Source organism: Lepisma saccharinum, chromosome 11, assembly GCF_977018435.1.
Source record: "Lepisma saccharinum chromosome 11, izLepSacc3.1, whole genome shotgun sequence".
NCBI lineage: Eukaryota > Metazoa > Arthropoda > Insecta > Zygentoma > Lepismatidae > Lepisma > Lepisma saccharinum.
The window spans coordinates 48321989-48339384 of NC_139239.1; the positions used below are offsets into that span (position 1 = coordinate 48321989).

The 17396-nt window shown below is 37.8% G+C and overlaps 1 protein-coding gene across 1 annotated transcript in view; it reads right to left on the reverse strand.

The window, feature by feature from the left end:
* Positions 1-12209, reverse strand: part of TM9SF3 (transmembrane 9 superfamily protein member 3) — a 34266-nt gene extending 22057 nt beyond the window's left edge. Inside the window, exons 1-3 of the mRNA XM_083131041.1 lie at positions 11985-12209; positions 4463-4658; positions 3457-3579 (exon numbers count right to left, since the gene is read on the reverse strand). Of these exons, the coding sequence (XP_082987167.1) occupies positions 3457-3579; positions 4463-4658; positions 11985-12056 (391 nt within the window). The 5' untranslated portion in view covers positions 12057-12209. The remainder of the gene's footprint in view (positions 1-3456; positions 3580-4462; positions 4659-11984) is intronic.
* Between the last annotated feature and the right edge of the window lie 5187 nt (positions 12210-17396).

The following is a 17396-nucleotide window of genomic DNA, read 5'->3' on the forward strand; positions in this document are numbered from 1 at the left end:
TGAGTTTCATATGTTTTTGCTTTGTGAAGGAGGTCATTGAAGTACATTTACAAGGATTAAGTTTCAAGTCCATTTCATATACACAAATAGGTAATAGGAAATATTCTAGAAGATCGACACACAGGATGAAAACGAGAGGTCTGAGAACACTGCCTCAGAGCACACCAGAGTACGCTCAGGAGATGATCCTCGCAGTGACGTAGCGACAGGCTACTCCACTATTAGGATTAGAGGAGTGCACCCTGAGTAAGAAACACACGTGGGTTCGCTGTAACCGGTGCAGACGTGTAAGTTGTTTAGGGTTACCAGACGTCCTCTTTTACCCAGACAAAACTACTACTTCGGGTCCTAAAAATGGTCCCAGCAGGTTTTTAGGAAAATTTGGAAATATCCTCTTTTCTGGGATAAAGACAACTGCTTCACTTCAAGATTAGTAACAAAATGTTATTTGTAAATAATTGTTAATATTGTTTCAATTTTCAATTTCAAAGTAAAGAAATACAACACTCTCAGTTGCAAACACAAAGAGAAGAAACTTTTCTTCCAACAAAGAAAAATTGTTGAACTTTTGTTGTCTCCACTCGCAGTGTGAGGTGTTGATTTCAAAGTATTTGGGACATATACCACAGCAAGTTTCTAACAATAGGTAAGAATGTGTTTTTAGTGATGACTTGCAAAAACGGTTTTCTGACTTTAGGCCTGGAAGAAACAACTCCGTGGCAAAATGTCAATTTGTGTTATTATTTTAAAGTAAGATTTGATTGATTGACTGATTTGCTGTTTTAAGTCTAATTTATGCACAGAAAGGTTAATCGGGACTGGACCTACAGTTTAAAGTGGGATCCGAACCACATGTGCCTCCATCGCGTATCAAACCTGGGACCCCTTCATTACAAGGCAAAGATGCTACCACTGCACCATCGGGGAGGCCTTTTAAAGTAAGAGACCAAGTTTCACAACCGTATAATATTACGGGCATAGTGAATAAATGTTAGAATATTCAGAGATTTGCCTATAATGAGGCCTATTATTAGTTATACGGAAACTGTGTAAAATTGTTTTACACGGGCGTGTGATCTATAAGCTCACCAAAGCACCAGTAAGCACAAAAAGTGTGTTCGAAGTTCTGAATCTTCATCGAAAGTTAACTCTTTGCAATCTAAAAATGTCCTCTTTTTTAAAGTTTGTCATCTAATAACCGTAAGTCCTTGTCGTAAATTTCATTTTTTAAATTCCTTGAAATACGGTCTATATAATGCACAGGGTAAGCAATACAAAAGTATTCTGGACACTGAAAGAAAAACAGCAACCCGTTGTCACAGGCTCACGCTCTGTGTGATTGACACAAATCAACTCCTACACACTGACCACAGCGGAAGACCTTCTATCTGTAAAATCTGCAAAATTGAGAGGTCCTTTCCTTTAATCCCTCATTTGGGGATCTTCTTGTGAGCTGACTGCTGTACAGGGTACAGATTTTGTTGTGGAGAGAGAACATTTTCCATAAATATTGAATGCATTAGATAATTTTTGCAATATGCAACTGTGGTTTGTAGAGAAAAAAACGTTTCAAATATTTGAGTGGGAATTTTCAGATGTAGAATTGATAGCATCAGGTAATAAAAGCAATAACTAACCACCTAGTAAGAAGCCGTGCTGTGCTGTATTTATGCATGGTAAGATAAATATCTTCTCGCGTACAATAGAATGAGGAGATTTGACTTGATAACCTACATCTGGCTAGGAGGCAGAGTGCATTAAGTGGTTGACTTTTAATCTCAACATCGAAGTTTCCACGTTCAAGTCCTGTCCTGGACATTCTATGCAAGTGTCCTTTCATCAATTTCATATAATCATCACTCATCCTCACCATTGCAATTCACTGAAAGTAGCAAAAGGCAAATCAAAATAAACTACAAAATAATAATATCACCTCTAACAAATCCAGAGGTAAAATTCCACGAGGTGGTATTAAATTCAAGAACAGATCTGACAAGAACCTTGCACATAATAGTTATTTTGTTCAAACCCTGAAATTAGTTATGGACTATAAGAACGCTTGACAAGAATGTTCTAGTCTATCGTCAAGAGCATGTGTAGCAGATTTAAGGATTAGCGGAAGAAGGTGATACAAGGGAAGAATACATGAATTGAATGGACAAGAGAGAAAAATGACGATCATTTTTCATTATTAATTACTAGAGCCCGGAAGTTTGGCAAAATGCCTCTTTTTATCTACTGCATATATTGATAAAAATTTTCCGGATATACGTTTTTTTTGTTGTTTCGAATGTTTTAGAAGCCTTTTCATTTTGCCTATTTGGGATCCCACTGCCTATTTTTAATTATAATGCCTTTTTTTGCCTTTTTCAATGAAACTTGACCATTTTTTAAAAAAGTATGTTGGCATTTATTTTTCTTCCGTTTATTATGTGAATAATTTTTGCTTTATTTAAGTAATATTGAACTCACGCATGTTTCAACATTGCTGAAGGAGAAAAGTGTGAGAAAAAAGTATTTCATGCTGAGTTAGGATATTGCCTTTCGGTTAACATTTCCTTGTGCATGATTGACTGCTGGAGTGGAGAGGTTGATTTCGAACACAAAGAAGATATTTCTGACATCTCCCTCTCGAACCCGAAAATTTCAGGACGTTGCGCCTGAGCTTAGTCTACCTCTGCAACCAGTCTTGACGAGATGGGGAACCTGGATATCAGCAGCTATATATTATGCTAACAACCTTCAAAAAATCAGAGGTGATCGATCCTCTTCCAGAAAATGAAGCGGCTTCAATTTGTGAAGTGAAAAACTTCTGTGCTATTCAGAACTGAAGAATGAACTGTTGTTTATTTTTGCACATTATTGTGCATTGCCAGAGACAATTACAAAGCTAGAAAAAAGAGGTGAGACTCTTGTAGCATCCATGAAAATCTTCGAGGAATCTATGCAGGAGATGATGGAAGTGCCAGGAGAAAAGGGGTCAGCTGTTGCGGAAAAGTGCAAACGTGTAGTGAGTGCAAATAAGGACTTGAAACAATTGAAAACAATTTGTGATATTCTAAAAGGTGAAAATGCTGTTACCAAAATGAGTCCAGCTACATTAGCTTGTTTTATGTATGCTCCAATAACTTCTGCCGAAGTAGAAAGATCATTTTCTATTATGAATAACATTCTCTCTGACAGACGACTACCAATGAATGTTGAGAACTTAAAAAAACAGCTTGTAGTTATGTGTAATCAAGATGGAGAAAATTGAAATGCTCTTCCCAATGTAGATTTTAACATTTTGCCAGAGATTATAGATAAAAGTAAGTGACTTCCAAATGTGCCTTTCTTCGCTTTATTTTGCCTTTTTTTTCAATTTTAGTGCCTATTTTCCACATTATACATGCCTTTTTGCCTGCCTATTTTAACGAAAATAAATGCCTGAACTTCCGGGCTCTATTAATTACTTACCCCATACTGGAAGGTCATCAATGTACATTTGGTACCAGTAATGATTCTTCACAGCATATATAAATGCCTTGAGCTTTTCATCATTGAGTTCTACTTCACAGATTGGTGTGACTGACGTGTCAGCTAAAAAATGACAAAAATATAATTAAAATTTACACCACAATATAAAAACAACTAAACAACATAATTATGACAGGCTTAGTATTGACCAAACTAAAGATTTATGCACACTAAAAACTAACAGTATATGAATGAAAACATGCCCTGAAAAATTGGAGCAGGCAGGAAAAGTAATTATCTTCCTCTCATAACCGACAAGTTTTTTTAAAACAATTAACACATTCCACACCAGCATGCCTACGCTGTTGTTCTCTAAACACTTGCATTTTGCAGTTAGTGACGATTTGGATCACAAGATGAAATGTTTAGGATATTTTTCATTAATTATTTCTGTATTATGTATTGAAAATATGTTTTCAGTAACTTTTAGTAAAATGTTTAATTCTTTCTTTCAAAAAATATTTACAGTAAAACATTCATAAATGTGAGAAAATGTATACAAAATGTAACATCTGTGGCAAAATGATGTTTTTTAGATTTCAGAAAATTTTTGTTAAATAATAACACATTTTCTAGGAAAAACATCATTTCCAGGCCAGTTCGCACAGTGTTAAATTTTACAGACATAAAAGTTTGTGCGTATATATTTTAAAATGTGACTGCCATCTCAAATAATATTCTGATCACCACACTTGTCTGTCCATTCACGTCTTTCTGCTGTCATCAATCTACCTTATTTAGGTACACTTTTCTTCACTTATCTTACAGATCAGAGAAAAATCACAAAACTGAAAACACAAATGATAAACTCACCACAAGATGCCACATGTGCAGTGGAGAAGAAAAAAATAATTAAAAAGTGCCAGTTTAATTGAAAACATGCATTTGTATAGTAATCAGTCAAGTTAACATCTACAAATTCCATTTGTTAAACAGAGTTACTAACCTTTGAATTCAATGTCGATTCCACTGAATTCAAGCTCCACACCTTGCAATGCCTCTCCAAGCGTTTCATGATAATGGCTAATTGTTTCCTTTGTCCCCAAACAGAAGGGGAGGGAGAAATATGCATAAGTTTCTTGTCGATTGTGGTATGGTCCCACAGTGTTCATCCACAACACTACCTCTTCATTATCATTGTACTGCAAGTAAACAAAACAAAGAAATAATGAACTAAGAAATTGGCAACTGCACCTCACTACATGTGAACATGCATGCATTTATCAGGGTGGCAACCCATACTTAACTTCTAGCAAAAGTTAAGTATATGCAGGATGCAAATTATTTGGGTGATTTTTTTTTTTAAAAAAAAATGTCGCATGGGCAAATTTGAAGGTAAGGTAACATTTCCCATGCATACAGCACAGTGCCGTACATCTAGGGGATGTGGGAGGATAGCTCCACACATTCTCGATCTCTACCATTTTGAAAGTGATGTGATCGGTACCATGCTCCAGCCAACTTTATCCCCCAGGGACCCATTCATTTCAGGCTGGGTGAGTCCCGGAGATACTTTATGCAGGGACAAGGCCGGAAAAATTCCAAGCTGGGGAATTAAAATATATTTACAAAGTTCATTTTTTAACTGAAATGTGCTCAAAACAAACTTGATTACTATCAATGCAAATAGTGTTATGTTTTATGTTATGTACTAGCACTGCAAGGAAACTTATTGAGACTTTGTTGCAAACTACAGGAGCTGTGGTGGTTCCAATAGGTAGGGCATCTGACTGCCATGTGCTATTCTACCACTTATGCTAATGGTAAAGATGAGGATGAATAGTGATAACATGAAATGGATGAAGGGTAAATCGCAAACATATAGGGGTCACACAGAGGATTAACCTGGCTGAAGGTCCACATGCCAAAGCCTAGTTAGTCTGCAAAATACCATGTGGGGGACCTGGACTTCGATTTGATTCTGATGATAGCTGATCTAAGGTGGAGTTTTTCTGAAGCAACCCCTGTGTAAAGTGGCTCAGGTTCACCTAGACTCTAATAAATGGATCTGTGCTAGCAATCCTGTGGATAAAGGCCACCACGACACCTCCACAACAGCAGATATCAGGAATATTTCTGCCTTACCTTTTTTTTACCTTATGAATTATGGATTGCTCCACTGAAAACAATAATGTCGGTAACGCGTCTGACTACCATGTTAAAGGTCCCGGGTTCGATCCCGGCCGGTTCAAATCCGGGAACTTTTCTAACGGTGGAAGCGGCCCCGGCGCCTACCCAGCGTCGAATAACATGGGTACCTGGGGGAAACCCTGGGGGGTAAAGGCGGTCAGGGGCATGATGCTGATCACATCACCCCCACTCACGACCGGATCAAGAAAGTGTTGGGCGTTACCCCACACCCCCTATACGCCTTCATGGCGTGGTGCTATGCACAGGGGAACACTACCTTTTTTTTACCTTACCACTGAAAACATACATAAGCAGCAATCACAAGAATAAAAAACATTCATCACACCAGTGATATAAACTTTAAGGGAACCCACACACCAAAGAACCTTGTACCATGTAGATAGTGAAAGCACAAAGATGATGTATTTTATATTTTTAAAATGTGTAGAAAGCAATGAAAGCATTCACACTGAAGTGGCACCACACTATATAACTTCAGTACGAATACCTACGTTTGTTTCTTCATGTTTTAAAAATTAACAGCCTGAGAATGAATTAATCAAAAATGAAATCATCATCTTTATTACCATTACAATATCTTGAGTTTCATGCCCAGACATTTGATCACCCTAATAAATCCACTTAATTAAATTAAAGCTACAAAGAAAATCTTTCTATTTTGCAAAACATGTGACAATGTTGCTGGTAAAGAACGGCAGCAAACATGTAACATTCAAGGGATTACTCACCAGATGGCACCTAATAAACACACATCGACAGGTGCAGCAAAGCTGGGGATCTTTGATACAAATGCAAGCTGAAACATTCTTTTTGGTCTCTCAGTCATGAATCAATTTACACACATGGTCATGACAAGCCAGTGAAGTATAAAATTGACTGGGCATAAAACATTGAAATCTGTCAATTTATTATATATAAAAAAATCAACATGATTCTCGAGGGAGTATAGTGGGTTAACAGCCCACGGAATTTTTTGCATTGTTTATGAAGATTGTGTTTAATATTAGAGTTGAGCTGATACAACACTCGTACAGATTCCTAGAGTTACAGATACTTAAAAATAGTAAGAATTAAAAGTTGTTCAAAATATGGATCAATATTAGTGAGTGAGTATTCCGCTCTAAATATAAGATTCAATTTAACAGTTTTTTTAAAATGTATTTTAAAAAAATTACAGCAGAATATAAAAAAAATTGATAAGTAATCACAAAACTTTTTTTTAAATGTAATATTTGTACAAAATCAAGGAAACTTTGCGAAAGTTGCGAGTGGCATTTTCGCAAAGCCTGCAAATGATCAAAATGCCTGACAAGTATTGGCAGGTATCGTTAAATAAAATCCAACCGATACATAAGCATCAGTTCAGTCCTATTTAAAATGAAGAAATTTCTGTAGTTTTCAGCTTGCAGAGAAGTAGCAGATAGTTAAATCACATCATGATTTTGTTACCGATTTACGTTTCTGTTAATTTAAGTGTGTTAGGTATAATGTTAAAATTAAATCAGTCATCAGATCCTTTGTTGCCATTTTGAGACTTGCATTCTCATACTTAATGTCTCTTTGTAGACACAGACCATTGAAATATGTACATGATTCAAGAGTGCTACACACATGTATTGAATCTGCATGAATACCTTCCCAGTCATTTATCTGACAGATATTGTCAGATATATACAGCTTATGGTAGTTGAGTCAAAGACAAAGACACAAGGAAGTAAATTATTGTCCATTGCTATTTTCATTTCTGCACTAGAATTCTATTGATGGATGCTGTTGTCTCTTGTGTTAGGTTTCAATTCCTTTATTCTGCGCTGGGTAAAGCAAAGTGATGGACAATTTGCCTACCGTTTTCTTAGCAAGACTGTACAAAGCAATATGGAAAACATATCAGGGTTGCTTATCCACTGTACCCCATCAAAAATTACATAGGCTATATAATTTTTTTTAATCAACAGATTTCGATGTTTTACACAATATAAAATTGCTTCCAGCATGCGGAAAACACAAATAACGGAGAAAATTGATCCAAAAGTATGGACCGTATAAGTAAAGGCCGCGGCTAATTTCACCAGGTGGTGAAAAAAGCTTACAGGGCTATTTTCACCAGGTGGTGAGAATAGCATGAAGAGTTATTTCACCAGGTGCTAAGAACAGCATATGTGGCTATTTTCACCAGCAAATATAATTACCTGAATTGTACCATAACATTGTATTTTATTATATCAATTGGCAGGCAGTGTTGCTGAACTTACTGTGAAGAAGTTATTTTAAATTAAAAATGGTTTCGACTACTACTGTCACCAGGCAGTGAGAATAGCAGAAAGTGCTGAAGACTAGAAATTACATGGTCAGGTGTTGGGAAGTATTTACCGAAGTAAATTAAATGCTAATAGCCCAAAACCTGACTAACCTATCAATAAAAGCATTTAAGAACATAATACGCCTTCATACTTATGGCACATACTAGTCCATATCACAACACCTTGCGGTATTTTTTGGAGCAATTGAAGGTGACGGGAGTGTTCTCTGATTTATTCACTAGAGAATGTACCAACCAAATAAGTTTTCCGGATGAAGTATCAGAGGTTCTGATGTCCCGGTCACTGTTTGAAATTTGGATATTACGTGTGTAAGGTGTAATATATTGCTTTTCATAATGGCGATATTTCTCCAGAAAGCAGTGAGGAAGCCATGTTTTGTGGAATGTAGCCACTGAGGTGCGCTGTCTACAGTGTTGCCACACAGTGCATTTGTCACTTGACGAGGAAGGACCGGTTGAGAATGATGGGACAGCAGAGTGTAAAGATTGTAAATGTTGTGCAACTGCATTGTTGGAGTGTGGAGGAAAATGGACTTCAGCTGATAAAAAAACTAATGGGAGTATGGTGTTCTAATAAAAGAAGGTGATTACATGTGTCCCCGAGTACATGTTCTTAGTTTGTGCAGACAGTTCACGCATTGATAAGTACTCGTGGAAGAGCTATAAAAGTTTCGTAGAAAATAAAGAGAAAAGAAAGCCGTGTAAATACTCAGTGTCCCTTAGAAAAGGTACCTTTTTTGCAACGTCTAGGCTATCACTGTTACAGCTCTGCATTTTTGTGAGACTATGGGTGGTATGCAATACAGCTTTAAGAAACATATGTGAGGAGGCAGAAATTTGGCAAAATACTGGTGTAGACTGGGCGTCCTTCTGCAGAGAGGTTTTAGAATATTCAATATATGAAAATCGCCAGAAAATTGGTGGGGTAGGCAGCATCGTCGACATTTACGAATCGAAGTTTGGAAAGAGGAAATATCATCGCGACACTGTGTGGAAGGGCAGTGGGTATTTGGAGGTGTAGAAAGAGGAACCGGACATTTTTTCCTTGTTCCAGTTGAAAAAAGATATGCCCGAACATTAATTGCTGTTTTCAAGGAATGGATTCTTCCGGACAACACCATTATATCGGATTGTTGGAAGTCATAACAACCTGAAGGACGAGGATTTCGACCACATGAAAGTAAACTATAGTATCACATTCGTGGATGAGGAAACTGGTGCCCACATGAATAGCATTGAGTCTGCATGGAGACAAGCAAAGGTAACTGTGAACTCATACGGAACAAGGAAAATTTTATTTTCAGGTTATTTTGCAAAATATATCTTCCTTAAAAGGTGCCTGCAATTGGGAGCAGACTGCACAATAGAATTCTTCAGGCTTTCAGCACAGCTGTACGATCCGAAGAACGCTATGAGCAGAACGACAGTGGCAGCAACAACCAGGACGGAGAGGAACATGTTGAGTGTGGATTTTAAGTGTGGCAATACTGTATTCACCGATGGATTCTAAACACTACTCACTTTGAAGGTAAGCTTAGTGTTATATGAAGTATGTTTGCCGAACGTAACCTAACCTAATGTTACGTGAAATTTTCAAGTTGACCAGGAAATTCTAATGTCAGATTTGTGGGTAACACTTTACTCTACCGGAGACGGATTTCTTCAAAATTACGGGAGAAAGCACTTATGCAAATCATTTTCTGTAGCGTTGTTTATGTGCGGGAATGTAGTTTTGATCCATTTTAATGCGAATGCATGTGGTTCTCTATGAAAATCTATTTCCGACGTGCTATTGCTGCTGCTGCCATTTGCTTTCTGCACGACCCCGTAGTGTCAAGGATGAATCATGAAGTTGTTGCCGGGTGTGGAAGATGCCGTGGAATTTGTAATTCAACACGGAATCTTGAAGAAAGAAGTGGAATGCAGGACGTGGAAGGTTAAAATTAAAAGAATTCCGTGTATTTTCTTTCGAGAAAAACCGATGTTGTCCGTATATATGCTAAATTGAACGAAAGAAGTGCTAATGGAACCTAACCTAACCGAGTAGGCATACCTCGTCCGTGTGTAGGTTCATGGTGCTATCGTGAATTTTTGGCCTAACATCAATGGTTTAATAATTACTCTATGTCAAAAATTCACCTTTTTTTGGTGAAAAAATTTCGTTAATTGTTGTCAATTTTCTTTTAAATTTAGGTATTTTTCAGTGAACTAGGTTGCAACACTGCATGCACACTCCAAATCGACAAAACACTGGCACAACGCGCGATGTTCTCACATGTTTCTACAATAAAAATTATTATTATTATTATCATATTGTGTGTGGAAATAGGGAACAACAATAAGTACACGTTAATGTAAGAAATAGACATTATTTTCGTTAGAAATTCATTATTTCACCTAAAAAAATGTTCCGCAATGCAGAATAGTACGTTAGCAATGTAAATAATTGTGAAATAAATCATTAATAGGTGTCTCATGTATAGTAAAGTAGTACCAATTTGTGTTCAGGAGGCCTCATGTAGAAAGTATACAAAATTTCAAACAAATCGGGGAACACCCCAGTCATCTTCAATTAAGCCTATTTTTCAAACTCCATAGCATGCAGAAAAAAAAAAGTACTTGCCTCCTGCATGAAAATAAATGCACTGACGTAAACTCCATACACATGCAGTATAAAATATGGTGAAAATAGCTCAAAAGCTAGCTTCACCACCTGGTGAAAATAGTCACTCCGATAAATAAAAACAGTTTGTATGCACATTAAAATAGCAAAAGAACACGTCGAAATTTGCTATCAGCTCCAAACCTAAAAACTTGAAATCATGCTGCTGTTGTGGAAGGTCATGTTGGTAGCTACATCCACTTGTGCACACCCTTTGGGCTGTTCTGCTTTACGGTAAGGTAACAGACCTGCTTTACTTCCCAATAACATTTCCAAGAGCTAAAAACGACTGAAAATGTCCATAAACAACGTAATCTTCATAAACAATACAAAATATTTTGGTAGTAATCTGATATTCCCCGGACAGATTTCTTCATTTTTACAGAAGAAACTACTTACGGTAATAAGTTCCTGTAGCATTTTCTAACATCTGGAAGGTGTTTTGTGTGATGTGGGAATGTTTCATAGCGGAAATTCAACCATTGACGAATAGCCCCACGAACCATTTCCGGTAAGGTTAGGCAGGGTCACGTATAGATTACAATAGTTAAAAATTGGTTTCGAAAAAAATATGCGTAGCCCTACATGCCATTCTCGCATAGTCCCAAGAACCATTGACACATGGGGTTATGTCAAAGATGCCGAACTGGTGATACTTAGAGGACTTAGGGTATACCAACATATCCAGCTAAATCCATAATGATAGGATTAGGATTCTGCAATCGGAATTTACCGAAATACCAGTTCAATGCTTAAAAAATGAATTCTTGCAAGTATATCAGCCTGATTTGTGCCAGTATACCGTTTACAGGATTGTTTGAACAATACTAAACATCTGGCACGAAGAGTTGCAGTTCACTGATTTATAAGCACAAGTCAGATGATTAGCGCCCGAATAATACTTGCTTATATCATGTATTCCTCGAAACAAGCAAAAACTGTTTGTGACGTGTTACGTGTTTATCTCAGCACAGCTACAAGACTAACTTGCAAGTAGGTCAAATTTTTGACAAAAATTAGCCGGAACAACTCGGTGACTAGAGGAATTGCAAAAGCAATAGCATAATATCGTCACACTTGAAGAACAAAGTTTCAAGGGAATTGTGTTTGCTCTGCACTAAATGCAAGTAAGTAAAGTACACTAACAACTATGATGGAATATCCAATACGAGCACTTTCCCGGTTCTTGGTTCACGAGCAGCTTTTACTTACAATTATTTAGCATCAATTTTTCTCGTAAAAATTAAAAAGAATTTTTCTTTGTTGCACTTTATATTAATTTTGCATACGCCCTTCAGCTCTATAGCTACGTACACTTATTCCTATAACACTTACTATGTGTGTATGTTCATCGCCTGTAACTCCAAGTATTGAAATAGCAATTACGATAAAATCTAAAGTCTTCATACTAACACCGATTACACACAACTAGCGCACAACAAACATAGATTAAGATAGATTCATTATGTCTAAAGCATCTTCCACCTCCACTGATGGCTGCCAGTATTTGACAACATTGGCATTATGTTGGTTCGCTATTGCCACGTCAGCTCACTAGAGGTCTCTGATATCGCTACAGTGGTAACAAACAAAGTCCGCAAAGCGTTCCCGTGCTTAATAATCTCTGCAGGTATCAAGTCAAGAACCATAAATGATTCTTATCTACCACGGAGAATGGAAGATAAAGAATATCGCTTTTTAGCTCCATCTCTTTTTCTTCTTGCCTGATTAATTTTAGGCATGGATAAGAGTTTACATTAAAGCGCACAGTGGATATTGTTGACACGACTGTACGCAGGACAGCTGGCGTTCTAGGAGGCGAGATACACAATAAAATGTTCCGTAATTATAATTTATAACTTTCCTTCGTAAAGTTCAAAACAAAAATAGTAATAAGGGCTTATTGTTTTTTTTTTTCGAGTTCGCTACTGCTTTCATTTGAAAATTTTTATTTTCTCGCAAATTTCGGAAGGGGTTATCTTGTTTCCCCATCAGCTCCCCCTACGTACGCCAGTGGGTGCAGGCCCGTAGCTAGAGGAAGCAATGCCCCCCTACCTGAGAGCCTCCTTTGCCCCTCTGTGAAAAATACAAAACACATTCCTACCTGAAATTCTCACTAATGTTTAAAATTATATCCTGTGTTACTCTAGCGACATAACAAAGACACTAATTGACTTTGTGATTTATTAGGGTGTATGGGATTCCGTATAATTTCGTATCAGGATTGGGGTGGGGGGAATTCCCTTTCAGATTCAAACTTCGGGAAATGATTTCACAATTTTCAGTATCTAGAACAGTTGTGACATTTTGAGTAGTCTTGTATTAATCGTGCCGAATGTGTTCGGATGTTTTTACCTGGATGTGTTGCTATGAACTTGGAACTGCTTAAATTTTTGTTCTCCAAGTCTACCTTTTGGTAGAGGGAGGGAGTGGATATTTTAATTTTGTTACTTAGCGTTGCTTTTCTTCCACTTCTAGCTAATCGCAACAATGGATGATGACGTGAAATTGATTAAGAGACAGAGACAGTGCAGCAACCACAGGGGGCAGGGGCCATATCCCCCCCCGACCTTGGACGGAAGTTCATTCTAGGGGAAGCAAACATTGAAGTAATAAAAACAAGACTAGGAGAATCTAAGAATAGCAGGACAATTGGATGCTCATGATGGAATTAATTTTTACGTGTTGCTTGCATTTTTCTTCCAGACGGCCAATGGTACTTGCAAGGGGCACGGAGGGGCAATTGCCCCTCTCGATTTCAAATTTTATACAAATAAAAATACATTTCGTAAAATTTTCTTGCTCCTATTCTTATAGTCCAACTTCAGAGCCATAGCTATATGGGGCGGCGGGAGTCGGCCCTGGGTGGAAAACGATCTATATAAAAAAAAATGTGAAGGAGAATGCCATGGCGCACCGAAAAAATATTTGCGCCCTATTAAAACTATTTATTTCTATGAAACTTAATATCAAATATTAATGATGACACTGTAATCCAACAAGAAGTCATTGATCAATCAAGGGATTCCTATTTGTTTGTCAGGTGTCGAAACATGTATTTCAACTATAATATAATACAATTCACACAATATTTTGCAAAATGGTTAACGTAACCAGTAGGCAAACATTGTCTGTAGTGATGCAAGAGCCTCCCCTTTGAAGGAAATCGAGTCCGTGGTGGACTAAGGGACCCATGTTTTAATGTTTTAGCAAGTACAAAAAAAATATTACAATTTTTTACACAATTCATCAAAGTGCAGATAATATGTAACCATTATTATTTAATTAATTCGATTTTGCCTGTACAACACAACACAATGGTGGTGTTGGATTCTCGTTAGATTCCTTTGTGCGTAAAAATCTTGCATACTGGAAACTAGAGGGAATCATTATGAAGCATGATTTATAAAGGGCTCCCTTAATCAGTTCTGCAGAGAGGCCCAAAGCTGTTGTTAGTCATCAATTAACATTATCGACCTGTAAATATCAAGTAGGGTGGAGGCACATAGTGGTTCGGATCCCACTTTAAACTGTAGGTTCAGTCCCAATTAGCCTTACTGTGCATAAAGTGGACTTAAATCAATCTATTACAATATCAAGTAGGTATTGTCCCTATTAGCCTATTTATGTTAAACTTCATATTCTTTGGCAACCTGAAAAGGTCATTATCTAAATATTGCTATTTGATGTTGCTCGAAGTTTTTTTTTGTTCGTTGCAGTTTCAAGATATCATCCCTTTTCTGTTACTTATTGGTAGGGTCACAAATTTATGGTAAATAAAAACTGAGGAGAGCGGTAAATAAAATGTTAGATCAGCGGTATATACCAGCGGTGAAAAAAAAAAAAATTGGCACACACTTTTTCCTTATGAGAGGAAACAACATACAAAAGAGCTATAAATTGATACTTCATTTTTATATACTGTACACATACACAAGTACTTAGCTCTCCAACCAAGAAGAAAATACCAACACAAAATTACTTCATTTCTAAATTGCATATCTCAAGTGATTTATTCATTGTATGTATTTAAAGCGTATCCTTATCTTATCGCTGCTACAGCTAGCACGTTCAGCGAAACTGGAAGTTGAGTAGACATTCGGGGGAAAGAAAGGAATGCAGGTTGACAGGGAGCTAAGTTTTCGAACTAAGATTGTGGTTCTTCAGCTGCAAGTGGTAGGAAACTTTAGGCAAACGTTTCGTTACAAATCGACAGTTTGCGCGCACAACCTCGATTGCCGGTTTTTGCTTCTTTTCTACTTAATTTGATGATATTTCACGGTTATTTCGCGAAAAAGCGTTCATTTTGTGGAAAAGCACACATTTCGCATTACTTCGCGAATAAAACTCATGCACATTTCATCATTGGGGGTGTAGTTATGTGCAGAATGTTCAAAATTGCATCTTTTTTTCACATTTCGCGATTTCGAGCATCGCGAAAATTCAATGTCCCTACTTATTGATTTTGGGGGAGGGAGGCAAGTGCCTCTGTGTACCAATGCGACACAATATATTAAAAATTTGCCCCATCTAGGACTGACTCCTCCCCCCCTACAAAGAATTCCTGGCTACGGGCCTGAGTGGGTGTTGAGGGCTCCAGGCCCATAGCCAGGAATTGTTAGTGGGAGCAAAGTTAAAAGGGGCACATCTTTAATACATGCGGTCGCTGATAGTTGTGTTGAACGGAAGTCCGCACCGCACTTATCTTGAATATGAATTATATCACACACAAACACAAACATAGTATTGAGTCAAATATATTGCCAATTTTCATCATTAGTGATGGTTATTTTTTAGAGATCATAACAAATTATTCCATTACAATGTACGTGTACAATGAGGCATTGAGTTACATGCAGTGGTTTTCCGAAGTCTGGATCAGGAAGGGATTTTTTTCCAATCCTAGTACATTATGTGATCACATACACGAACACCCTTATGAATCATCATATCAATAAGTGTCCTTGTTACGTTGCAGACCAATATATGATTTAATTTTAAAGACGAGTAAGAATTCCAGTGGGATTATGTTCTATATTTTTCACGGTGAGGGGCAGAGCAGGGTCTCAAGGGGTGGTAGCTCTCGGCTCCCTTTAGCTACGGGTCTGGCACTAGAGGGCTCCACACATTCTCGATATCGTCCGAGGTGTCCGGATAAGCACCACGTTCATTCAGACGCCACTAGGCCTACATTTATGCGTTTTCGTTATTTTGTGTCGCTTTTCTTCCATTATGGCTAATCGTGACGATGTGGATCAGTAAAGTGGGACGAAATTGATGAAAGGACTCGAACCCGGGAACTTTGGTGGCGAAATCAAAAATAGATCACTTAACGCGCTCTGCCACAGAGTCTGCTCTGAAGGTTTTATTATTGGAAGAAGTAGAAACAATTAACTTCGCAAGTATCTGTATTTTTCATTCACGTCACTTTTTGACTTTCAGCCATCTTGACGATGAAAATGGATGTTTAGGTAAAATTGACAAAGGAAGACAGAAAGAACATCTATACCCAGGTCAGTACCTCAGGTGGCGAGATCGAAAACAGACCACCTAATATTCAAGGTCACAGAGATGGCACAACCCCACAAGTATTGCTATTTTTTTAAGGGTATTTAATAATTCGAAAACTGTCTCCACGAGCATAATCCTCCAGCTGCAATTTAGTAATTGTTTCTTATCAGAGAAATCGTTGCTATCTAGTCTGTGGTTGCTATCCTTGCCTGCTGTTTCAGATATAAAATAAACTGTAAAATAGAACTGTTATGTAGATAGCAAATCACGACAGATAGCCACAACGACAGAGTTTTTTTTATTGCAGAAAGTGTGTCAGTACAGTAGGTAAAATAGCGTGGCAAGTCGTGCTGTTCATGCGTCAAGAATAAAGCAATGAAAAGGAGATGCCAACTGTTATGTTACACCACACTCGTGAATACGGAATGACGCAGACTGCATGACTTTGCACGGAAGATTTTACTCGAGTTTCGTTTCTTGTCTGAAACGAAATAGCAAATTCGATTTGTTTATTGAGTTTGTAATTACATTTTGGATAAAATTTTGTGTGGGTTGAGACAACGTTCTGGGAAAACATCGGCTACTTTGAGACCACGTTCTGGGAACAGCATCGCCCCTTAACACAACAATCTAAGAACAAAATCGGCTCCCATGAGACAACATTCCGGCCCCCTTGAGACAACGTTCTGGGAACAACATCAGCCCCCTTGAGTCAATATTCTGAGAACAATATCGACTCCTTTGAGACCACGTACTGGAAACTACATCATCAGCCTCCTTGAAACATTGAGAACAAATCGGCTCCTGCGAGACCACGTTCCGGGAAAAACACCAGTCCCCTTTAGATAACATTACAGAGAACAACATCGGCTCCTTAGAGACCACGTTCTGGGAACAACATAGCTCATTTTTAAACCACGTTCTAGGAACAACATTGGCTACAACGAGACAACATTCTAGGAACAACATCAGCTCGTTTGAGACCACGTTCTGGGAACAACATCGGCTCAGAGACATTCTAGGAACAACTCGGCTGCATTGAGAACACGTTTTGGGAACAATAGCGCCCCATTTGGAACCACGTTCCGGGAACAACATCGGCCACTTGAGGCAACATTGTGAGAACAACATCGGCTCCTTTGAGACCACGTACTGGGAACAACATCAGTCCCTTGATACATTCTGAGAACATCAGCTCCTGTGAGACCACATTCTGGGAACAACTTCAGCCTTCTT